General features: G+C 36.5%; 1 protein-coding gene across 2 annotated transcripts in view; it reads right to left on the bottom strand.

The window, feature by feature from the left end:
• Positions 1–2,310: 2,310 nt before the first annotated feature.
• RPRD1A (regulation of nuclear pre-mRNA domain containing 1A) overlaps positions 2,311–12,646 on the bottom strand; it is a 43,762-nt gene continuing 33,426 nt past the window's right edge. For both annotated transcript variants that reach the window (XM_023921797.2, XM_086896874.1), the window contains exon 7: positions 2,311–6,921. In XM_023921797.2, coding sequence (XP_023777565.2) covers positions 6,772–6,921 — 150 coding nt within the window. In that variant the 3' untranslated portion in view covers positions 2,311–6,771. The remainder of the gene's footprint in view (positions 6,922–12,646) is intronic.

Consider the following 12,646-nt stretch of genomic DNA (forward strand, 5'->3'; position numbering starts at 1 on the left):
CGTTGCTCCAGTTTTAGTAAATCACCAAAGTGATTTCTTAAAAACTCAAGCTGACATCCTGTACATTGTGGAAGCACAGACCATATATTTTAGAAGGAAGCTCTGTTTGTAAGGGGAGTGATTGTCTGCCAGAGGGAGATGAGAAGATAGCCAATTTAATATGCTTGGGAATCTTAAACATGTTTTGCAGTTTCTAATGCCCCAAGAATTAAAAGCCAGGATTTATCCTTTGGGGAACCTGATGATGGTCCCACCAGGACCATTTGATTGTCAAGATTAAAGATTTTCAATTTATGTTTGGCACAGAGCTGAGAGAGGATAGTATAAAGTCACTGTTCAGGACTGAGGTCCCACAGAGTCTGCAGTGATAGACCTGCTCATGGTGCTTCACATTTCCCCCCTGAGAAATAGCGCCTATTAATTAAAAGTATTTATTTTCTTGGATTTAAAGGTCTGTATTTTTCTTTTGCTAGTCAAATGAACAGTTTAAGTGCCTTCAGACTCAGTGAATACTGCTTAAGAAATAGGACCAGCAAATAACTTTGTCAGCTGGGAACAGTCCAGGCCAGGGGAGAATAGTTTGTTGTAAACTGTACTGAAGAGTCTCAGAGATTGGCATGTAACCTTTTTACATCTCCTGTGCACTTGCACAATAACTGAAGGGTTCACTGCTCTTTGTCTCTTATGTATGTGTAGGATAAAATGAACTGCCATTCTTTAATCAAAATACAAACCTTGGAGTGTTGCCTTTTCCAGTGTAGAACTTGGCATTAATTCACCTGTTGCTGTACTTAAAATCCAGTCTCTGGAAAAATACTTCATTTTGTTGACGGAAAATGTGCATTGCACAAAAGTATTTGAAAATACAAATTTCACAATAAATTTTCTTATTAAAAGTCAACACATTAGGTACTGCTGTGCTTCCCATGAGACAAGTGTGAGACCAGCACAAGCATCTGCTGTGTTTCAAGGTGCCAACATTAATGTGTTTGTTAGATCAAAGCACGTTTCCCCATTGTCCCTGTTCACAGTGCTTCTTGCACAACAACTTGCGGTCAAGAGTGCATTCCTTTTGGATAAAACTACAAGCTGGGGAAAAAAGACGTGAAAGGGAGAACACAACCAGTGTGCAGAGAAAGCTAATGGATGATCTATCCACAGCATCACAGGAGAGAGCTTGTCTAAACTACGCAATTCCAAAAATGTTTTGTGTGTGGTAGGCACTGAGCTACAGGCATTCTGCAAACCAAGTGTGTTACCTTTGCAGCATACTGTTAACAGAGATAGAGCCTTGTCATGCTCCAAATAACATCTTTTTTTCTTTGGAATTACCTGAGTTGTCAGACGTGTCCAGGTGTGTTGTTTAAGGGGATTGTTACTGTGAGCTATTAAGACTTTATTCTAGGAACAAAGGGAAAAAAGTCATTCAGTACATGCCTTTTCTTGTTTTACAAGTGTGCTTCAATATGCTGGGTAAAAATAATCTCCAAAGCTTTTATATTATTCCTAAGCCTTTAAGAGAGTCTTTTTTCTGTTAACTGGACTTGCACAGAATTGGTGTAATGAAAGGCAGACACACGTGTATAAACATATATCTATACATAATATATATAGGCATATACATACATACCCACACATCAGAGACTTACATGCAGACATATATTACACGCATATATGTACGTCATGCACTCTTCCCTTCAGGACACATTACCTTCGTGTACTTGATGGAACACTGAAGGCTGTTGGCTGTGAGAGACTTGCTGAGCTCCCCTCCAAACCACTGCCAGGCCACATTACTGGCTTGTGTTTGAAGAGCTGGAAGAACCATTTGAGAGAGGAAAAATGCCTTCACTGATTTCAGAGAGGGCAGAACTTCAGCCAGACTTTGTAAAGCAAGAGCAAGAAGGTCTCCGTTAAGCATACAGCCCTGCAGAGGCATTTGATGAGAGAGTGAGAGTTATTTCGCAGCTCACACAAATTCTATACCATGGGCCATGGTATGCGTATCGCTGGCAGTACTTGTGGCATACCACATTGAAAATGTTACAAAAGTGTGTCTTAAAATAACCAGCTCAACTAAATTGACAGTTCTAGAGACAGGACCTCAGACCCTTTAATGCACTGCATCCTCACTGAAAACTCACACAAAATACAGGGAGTAATAAACCTGAAATTAGTATCAAACATTTCCTCAGCATCATCACTGAGATGAGATCTTGGCTGACTCCTGAGTAGAGGGAGCAGTTTACATTAAAGCCATTTCCCACCATGAGACTGACAAGGCAAGCAATGAACAATAATTTTCAAAGATGTTTTTACAATGTTTTATTAAATATGAAAGAGCGTACATACAGGTGTTACTCTGAGGACATAAATTACACAAGGATTACAGGTTCTGTCAGAAAAGCACAATAATGAAACATCTTTACATTTCAAACTTTTCTTGTTAACTTTTAACAAGTCTATTTCTGTTGCAAACAAGTAATGAGTGCTATTGAACTTTTGCAAATTCCCACAAAAACATCATGCTTAGTAGGATACTTTAACTATTGTAAATATGAAATCAGAATTAGATTCCTAAATAACACGATGGAAGAGATTTACTACTTAATCAAGATAAATGACACACTGAAATAGGAGCCGAGACAAAATTGGTCATTCATTAGAAAAAAATTCCACTTCAGACACTATGTTTGAGTCTGCTTTCTTTACTTGCAGGAAAAATCACTGTGATTAAATGTAATGAGCAGAACTGACCTAAATATTTGTAAATGTAACCATCAAATTTTAGATGTGCTGATTTTCCACTGAAAAAACCCCACACCCACAGATCTATTTCCTTACGTTTCAAAAGGCTCTTCTGCAGAGGGCCAACCAAGCCTATGTATGATTTCCACATCCTCCATGGTCATCTGCACTGCTGGCTACTGCATCCTACGTAAGTGTTTAGGGTCATCATCAAAGCACCAGACTGAGTTACCACTGACTTGAGAGCAGCACTAGCCTGTGCAAGTCCTAACACAATGTTTTTTTAAACCTCAGGTAAACAGGAATGTAATTTCATCATAATGAAAGCTCTTAATTTGACACTTGGAAGACTACTCGGATAAAATACATAATAAGCATGTGGTTTGGGTTGTTTTGCTAGGGATTAACAGAGGCGCTTTAATATATTAATACAAACATTAACAGAGTGAATCAGACGAGCTAATATTACTGCAGGCTGCAGTCTAATTTCCAAAAGAAGTCATGAAACATAATTTCTAAGAATAGTCAGTTTCGTAACTAAGGACTTCACATTTATTTTTAAAACCACAAAAGTGGGGTAGTTATCCTGATATCTTTCAAAACATTCTGCAAATAACACAGCTTGAGCCTGCAAATGCTAGAATATACAAGCAGTCCCAGTGACCTCCAAGGTAAGCATTCTCATATAGCAAAGTGCTGCAGGAATCTCTTTGCTTTTTTTCAGAGAATGCTTAATAAAAGTGCAATATAGTGAAGCAAATAATCTACTTATTATGCCTTTATTATTAGATGAAAAATATTCAGATATTTTATAATTGTGCCTTTTGTAGGGCAGGCATTCTGGTTTGCCTAGAGCCAGACGATGTTAAAAGAGGTAGGCAGGGTATGCCCACACATTTTCCTTCTCAGGATCGCAAAACCCCAAAGCAGTTCTCTGGCACAATCCCACCTGCAGATAAAACATTGTGCTGCCCAGTCTCACAGTTATTTCTGTTTTGACGGAAGCTGCCATGTTGTTTGCTCCACCTTTCCACCCCAGCATGTTCTCCCATTTGTCTCCTCAGCACCCTACCTTTCCCCACCCAGCCTCTTTTCTTCCTGAGATATCAGAAGTACGTACATTAAGCTTTGGAACCTGAGAATTTGGAGGTATTTTTTGACACTACAGGGCTGCATCTGTACTGTACCATGCTTCTCCTCCTACTATTACAATTACAATATAATCTCCTAACTACTTGATACCTGATGCCTTTCCCATGTAAATAAAAAAAAAAAAGCTCAGCATACCATTCAGCCATTAATATATGACACTTGCTCTAAGAGGGATCTTTGCCTTTCACAAGTCCTCTTTTCCAAACAAACGTTGAGGGATCATTTCCAAAACTCCAGCTATGAAAAACTCCTTGAAGTAAATAATTTCACAGTAAAATAAAGAAAAATATATCCAGAAAATAACACTCTCTCAAAATAAAAACTTATATACATCAAGAAAAAGTTGAGGTTTTTTCCTCATTCTTTTATCAGTTCTACATTACCTGATAGATAGGGAGTGTTATCACTAGGAGTTATGAATAGGAAAAACAAATCCAGTGAAATAAGTGTCATGTCTTTTTTAAAACCTTTGAGAGATCAAGAAGATTCAGCAGTCAACTTTATTATTATAACTAATTTCAATTCAGGCAGCAAAAGACTGTTTAAGCCTAATTCCCTATGATTCTGAGTATCCACGATAGATCTTTCAGTGCAGTCTAATAAGCCTTGTCACTGCACTTATAATCACCTCTGGGCACAAATTAAATTTTCTATGGATGGAAATTAACCATGAACTCACTATTTATGCTTCTTGTTTTAGGATTTGTTTTAGAATTCTTAACAGATTAAGACGGTTTAATATTTACCACAAATTTGGTGCTATTCTTTAGCAAAACTGAGCTTTTAATGCAACTGCAATGCACATACATGTGTGTAAGAATTTATGTGATGAGCTTAACGTACTAGAACAGAAACATTTAAAACATTAAAATTGTATCAGAACATTTTCTTATCAAGAATCTACACTGAAAAGATGTCAATAAGTGTTATTTAATTTTGCATACTACACTAAACTAAAGAAACAAAATCTTCTGGATTCAATATAGTCAGCTTTTTTTTTCCTATGGAATGGAAAATTGACTCTCAAAACTTTGAAATTTTTGGACATCTAGTGAGCTTTGATAACTATTTTGAGCACTCCTATTTGTCAGCCAGATTTTTTTAAGGAATCAGTATTCTACATAGCATGCCATGGACTGCTATGTCAACAGCTCATATTTCTATCTTTTCAGGTTTCTTCCCTACTTAACTGAGGTCCAATTCATGGCAACTTCCATGAGAAAAGGCATCTGGACTGATATGCTTAAGTCCAAGTGTATCTATTTTAAAGAGAATGATTATTCTCCATTCATATCCTACAAGTATTCTAGTGATTACCCCTGTAGAAGCCAAAAACAAGTGACAAGATAACTACCTTGAACAATTTCACTCCAGGACTATTTTGAATTGTTGTGGGTTTTGAAAAGAAAGAACAGCTTTTTGTAAAAAAATTTGCTTTCATGTGGGGTGTATTAAAGTTGTAAACTTAACTGGTACAAAGCAATGCCTGACAAGTGCAAAACCATGAACAAAATGCAATCATTAAATACTCCTATGATATATCCAACTCAAAACACTTGCAATCCAGGTTTTTAAGGTCATCAAAATGCCAAAGGTACAGGTAGGTATTTTTAAAATCTCACAATGATTACATGGCTCGTTCCAATTGATTGAAAAGCTGGAACTTTCTGGCAATGTGCTAAATGCCTGTCTGTATCTAAGTTTTTAAATAAACTTAAAATCTGAGGCATAGTATGGAAACAAGGATTCTTCACAAATTCAGCTGTTCCTAGACAAATACCACATTTATGCCATGCAACAGAGTTTTTTAACTGGGCAATAGTTTTCTGCTGTTTGACTTATACACAGGCCTGAACAGTCTCCTCCCATTGTGTGAGCAAAAGACAATTGAGATTTAGAAATATTTGCTGGAGCAGGTGAAGGTGGGGAGATGGTAGCCCATACTGGCCTCCAGGGTTTCTCAGTGGAAGAGGATGTACAGTACAGCTGTATCACCATCTTGTTGCATACAGATGGTACATTATCAAGTTTTAATAAAGGGCACTTAGCAATTGAGACAGTTTAGAGAATGACCTTTCAATTTAATTAAAACTGTAAAATGGCCTCACATTTCTGGGATTAACCTTTTTAGATGGAAACAGATGTTTCAGAAAGGGATTAGATTACAAATGAATGGTCCCTCGATTTAGAAACTAAGCAGCTGTAAAAAGCTACAATTTCAAAACATAATTAAACCGGTCGATTTTATAGTTTCTACATGTTGCCTTCTAAATGATACAAAAATATTGCAGTATTTTGAGTCATTTGAAGACCTGCTCAGTGTAACGTGATTAATATTTTCCAATAGAAAATTGGTTGGTAGTGTTTACTTCAAAAAAACCCACATTGTTTTGGGAGTGGGTAATTTAAATGAAATGGACAGTAAGATCACTTTTAACTTTGCATTAAATTGCATTTGCCTTCTTGCAAACATAAGCCTCTGGTTTCCACATTTCACTCCCTCACTAGCAACGGAAATGTCTCAAGTTAGAATCATGTTTTGATTATATGTTGATCTACATTAAATACAGGGTACATAAGAAAAATCTTAGCATGTTTTTTACAGGGCACCCAACTAAAATCTTTACAAAAGATAATAATTCATTCTTCCATGTAACAGACACAGATGCCACTTTTATAAATGTACCCTTAAGTTCACTCGCCAATAAAATAGTAAACAAATCAACTTTTTAAACCATTTTTTATAAATTATTAAAGTATTTTTACTGACACTCTGCAACAATATACAAAAATAATACTACAAGAGTACCGATTGGTCTGGCCTACCCCTCATCACGGAAAAGCAGAGGTTGTGGGGTGGTTGTTTGGTAATCAATCATCGCTGTAGATGTCTCCTGCAAACGGTAAGTGTACGTGGCTGCCCGTGACGTTGGGAAGTCGAGAGAGATCAGGCAGGTTCTGGATGCGTGACCTGAGTTCTTTCCGTACTTGGGACACTCTGGCTAACTTGCGTTTGTACTCCTGTAGTGAAGAAGAATTCAATATGAGGTTTTTTTGCTATTACCATCTCTACTTCTTACTGCACCTGTGATTTTCCAAACTAAGTATTCCTTCGGCAAGTTAGGTAAACAGCCTTTAACAGGTGAGAACACAGAGATCTGGGTATTTAGGAGGCAGAGGTATCAGCTCTAGTATTTTCCCAGCAATGGACTTCAAAGCATAGTCATGGGATTATTTTGCTTTGAATTCTAAGAACATAAATGCTAAACAAGGAAAACAATCCCAGCTAACACAACCACAGGTTTTTCTCCATGTAACCAGGAGAACGGGATTATTTTTAAAACTTAATTTAGGATAGTTTTTACACATATTCTACTATCAATAACAGAGGATGGAAGGATAAACTTACTGATGTCAAAGAAGCTACTTTTGTCTCATACTGGTGGAATAATAAAAAGCAACCAAATACCCCCTAACTTGGCCTAGTAGGCCCCACCTATCTGACCAATGACAAGTATTTTCTATTAACTTTTTTAATAAGAAACATATTTCCTTAATACATTTATGGATTTAACCCTGGGTTTTCATAAACTTTTTGAACTGGGGACTTAGGATTTCATATCATGTTGGAATGCAGGTCAAACAATTCACAATTGATATATTTAATGATGATGATGAACTTTTCACTTGAAACAACATTATATAAATAAAGTTTAACACTGTAAATTAATGCACTAGAATATAGTCAGTAGTCACCTCTTAAGAACACAAGACATAATGGAGAAGAATACCAGCTTTTATAAAATGAAAACAGTCATTCCCAAATACAAGAAGATTAATGTATAATTCACAGGAATATCTGAACTGCGAATAACTGAAAACTATGGAAAGCCAAAGAAACTAAGCACTAGCAGACAAAGCAGTACTTCATAAAAAATTAGGCTGCAAATTACAGCACATGTTTTCTAGTGTGGCTACAGGTTTTGCTGCAGCCTGGGACTGGCTGGGAGTAACAACACGTAGGTAATCTACAACTTGGATGATCAGCCCATGGATAACCGAGATCTCATTACTATAACCACTTTTAAATAACAGTGGGGGTAAATTCTACATGACCCTGCAATAGTGACAAATATAAACACTTGATAGTTCCAGCAAATAAGAAAACACTGTGTAAATGTCTATAGAAGATAACAAATCAAATTTCTTTACAAGCTCTAAATGTAATTTTAAGTATGTTACTATAATGTTAACAACATGGAATAATAAGGAAGAACAATGAAAAAACCTTTTCATAGTAGAACCCAATACAGCAGAATAAAGGTAGTAAAGACTGTTAGGTAACTGGGACGTGATCAAGATTATGAAACAAGGTCCAACACACGTTAAAAAAGTTTGCAACTACTAAGGCAGCAGCATGACCTTCTTACCAAGGGCAGTGAGAGAACCATGAGATACCTTAAATTCTTAATGAGAATAGTAATGGGAAGCAAAAAAAAAATTATCAAATCTTTACACAGAAGACAGAAAAAGTGTCCGTGAATTAGGACCATCAATTCCTTGGTATCATATTTTAGAATCAAATATTACATGGAGATTTTTATGAGATACTAAACACAGTAAAAATACTACAAATGTCCAGTCAGTTGAACTGTAAATACATGGCAACAGTACACAGGGTAAAGAAGCATTTATTTTAGGATACAGGTGGCCAAAGAAGTCTTACAACTGTGAGTCCCTTGCTCCTGTGAAAACCATCACTTGCTCACACTTGTCCAAAATGTTATCTTTGGTGCAAGTGAAGGAATGTGGAAATGTCTGTATCCTGACATTGTATCCCTACAGGTAATGCCCAAAAGCCCCAAACGCTTCACTGTTTCATATCTGATTTTACAGCAGCATCCACAGGCCTCACTGAGCAGACTCTGTGCAAGACACATAGTCATTTGCCAGCATGTAAAAGGCCAATCATAGGCATTCTCACTATGCATTTCATCCAGGATGCAGAGACTCCTAATGATGATTATTATTATAGGGAATAGATTCTAATGCTAAAGGACAAGATCAGCTTCAGGTGCCACTGTTTACTAATAAACAACCAATTTGGTACTACACAGAATACTAGTCAACTAGAATCTCTATTTTCAGAAGCAGGATGCCTGGAGATTGATCACTGGGCAACAAGGATTTTGAGGAAGCTAGGTGATCTGGCCTCCACCATGAAAGATGTACTGCTGCACAGAGGATGAGCAGAACTGTAAGCAGAATCAATACACTCAAGAGGCCTAAAAATCATAAAATATATTAAATATAAAATCCCTCCTGTGGGTAATTCTTGTAAAGAGCTGAATCCTGTCCAAGTTTATTCTCTATCAATGAGGAATGTAAAGCAACAAATCGGTATCCCTTCACAAATCTGAAGCCTGAAGCTAGGCAAATAGACACAGTCACTTAGCAACAGACTCAGCAGCTATATTCTTGCTAGACTTTACTCCAAAACCTGAAATGTGCCTTATATTAGACTGTCAGCTGTTTGACTCCCTTAAAGTTCCCTTGAGCTGATAATAAATAATTTCCATAACAACATTGCATTTCTGACATCCAGCATTTTCCACATAAATTTTGCCTGGGACTTGCTGCCTAGTGACTATCAGCTTGATCAATACTACTAAGAGTAGGCTCCTTTTCCTCACTAAGGAAAATGTTCTCATAAATTCTGTTTCTCACATAACACAGTCATCTTCCTCTCACCAACATCTCTGGGATAATGCACTCTTGGGAATCAAAATTTGTTCTGAGAAAATTTGCTTGAAGTTTTTACTGCAAAACTAGTTAAAAAAAAAAAAAAAAAAAGAAAAAAAAAAGGTTTTATAGTTGATTATATTATTGATATAGTATAAGGTAGAAAATGAAATTTTAATCCAGTTTTGGTAATCCAAAGCATATGTGAGATCTGAAACTGCAGGTTAGATGTTCACAGCAATCCTCCCCCACAAGCAGAAAAATTATTCACCTATCCAGAGCACCTAATTTCCCATGACACTCCTGAAACTATTCTAGAAATGACTGGAGATGTCCAGTTTTTATAACTGGTGAGTAAATCCAAAAGAGGACTATTTTCAAGGACAGTGACTCAGCAGTTCAGAGGTATTTTCAAGGCAGCTGTTGTTCACAGTTTGATTCTATTTAAAACCACTAGTCTCTTCTGAAAAGTTTGCTTGTGTATTTTTAAGGCTGTTATTATAGTCCTGGCATGACCTAAGTAGTCTTAGACTGCTGGAATACAAGTATTAAGTACTCATTATCAAGAACACTCACTGTATGTACAGCCTTTACTGTTTTATCATAATAGCATGCACATGTACCTACAACCTTTTTACTCAGTGTGTATGTTGAGCGTGACAATTAAAGCAGAGAAGTTGGGAACTGGGATATCAAGGTGTTATTTCTTGTATTGTTGCTCCATTAGAAATGCTGGATATTATACACCAAGTAACAATTTAATCCTATTTTGGACATTATTAACTTGGAAATCTTCATGGAGAATTTCAATTTGATTGTCACTGCGTTGATTTTAAGATAAATTTCAAATTACCCCTGTATAAATGAGGCAAGATTTGAGATATTTTCTTCAGAGTCAAGGGCAGGCAAAAGTATGATGCTTCCTTTTGTTACACTGAGCTTATTTTGCACTTCTTCCTACCTATAGAGAACCTTAGTCTTGGGATATATGGGCAACCTGATGATTGGAATTAAAGTCTTCAATTTCTCCAGTGGCTTAAGCTAACACTACTTTCAGGCAGTATTTATTTGTACTTCCAGTCATAAAAGCAGGTTTATGAGGTAATTAGAACTTATTTTGCTCATTAGAGTCCCACTAATTACTACAATTTCCATTATTTGACAGATGGATATTTTGTGAAAGCAATGCTAACAACATATAGATTCAGAATCTAGATTAATAGCAATTCTCTATCAAAAAGTACCAGGTAAAAAAGCGAAATAATTTTTGATTAGACATTACAGACATCATAAATAATAAAAATGTGGGCAGGTCAAAAAAGCTGTGCACTGCAGAGAATATAGTCCCTTCCAAATAAAACAGATCTTTATATAGAAGTTCTGCAATAGGAACGTGGTACAGATGAAAAACTTCATGGATATGCTTTCCCTTTACAATGTATTTAAACCTTCATCTGATTACTGAGACTATGGAATGCACCAAAATACTGTGTGGTAGAACATATATGTTAAATACTGCAAGAATAAAAGGTTTGGAGGAAAGAGCAGTATTTAATCTGCACCCTCATTAACTACAGAAAGATAAGTTGGAAATAAATATTTCAATACAGGAAAACAAAACCCAAACATTTAAATGGATTTTATGGTATTGAGGGTATGTGTGTACATCAGCATCCATAGCCTGTATGCACACAGCATTTAAAACTGAGATCTCTGACCTTCTAGATCCATTCCAACCTTCAATTTCAGGTGCAGATGTCAGAGCTGCGTTACAGAGCACAGGCTTCTCCTGTATTATGTTCAACAGTGCAGAAACAACTAGAACGCTTCAAAGGTTCAATGAAAGCAATTGTAACGTGATAGCCTGATACCTAGATGCTGAAATTTAGAATCACAATATTTATAGTCCCTATCTTGCTAGACTCTACCTCACCCAGACTTAGAGAACTCAGGTAAGCCTCAATATCACCATCACCTTGGAAAACAGATGAGCAGGGTTGAATTTTGTGCTGCCTTTAAAAATCTGGCATGGCTCACATTTGTCAGCAGTACGACTAAAAGCTCAACCTATTTACCAGTGTTTACCCTGAAATAACTTAAGGAGTCTGAACCAACATCTATAAGCTTCATACATAAGGTAGAACAACTAAGGACAGTTAGGATAAGCATAAGAAAGAACTGACTTGGCTAACCCTCCATTGAACATTGCCTGCTTCCTAGAAAAAGTATTCCTGGAAGCAAGCTTCAATTTTTAAATATGTTAATATCTAACTGTTTTGCATTTGGTCTTGCCAATGAACTTTTTGAACTAAGTAAACAGCACTGAAGCAATGAGCAACTACACGGTGACTGCTTTGTTTACCCCATTTTGTTCTATACACCACCCCATGCATTACTTACTGTACACATTATTCTGTGCATAGATTTACTAATATTCTCAGAGGTTTTCTAATGGCAAGTTTCACCATTACAAAACACAATTTATTCTTCAGAAACCTTCTTTGAGCTGACAGATGAAAATCAAATGCATCCTCTAATTCTGGGTATCCCATTTTTCTTAGTACTTAGAATTTCCAAGAAATTAACACCTCAAAGAATTTTCTAAGTTAAAGTGTTAGAGACTCCTCAGCCTGTGTGCAAATGAAGCAACAGGAAGCAATGAACTCAGAAGTTTGAAAACCACAAACTAAATTAGTGACCATCTGGGGAAAGCTTGATTGTATGATTTTGTTTACTATCAGCCGTTATGTTGTGGTACAGACTGGAATATACTTCAGACCTTCAAATCACAAATTCCTTTTAGCAGATAGAAACAAAGCATTTTATCTGGACATGTCCCATCTGAAGTGTGACTATCAGAAATGCCAAGTCCTTCTAGTGGCCACAAATTATTCTTCCTATTTCTTGAAAATGCAATTTTTGTCCAGCGCCTTCCAGCCTAAAACAGTATCTCAAATCTCATTCACTGCAGCCTTGACTCCTTGTCTCCATCTCCATTCCTGGA

Source organism: Cyanistes caeruleus, chromosome 1 (genome assembly GCF_971803275.1).
Source record: "Cyanistes caeruleus chromosome 1, bCyaCae1.hap1.1, whole genome shotgun sequence".
NCBI lineage: Eukaryota > Metazoa > Chordata > Aves > Passeriformes > Paridae > Cyanistes > Cyanistes caeruleus.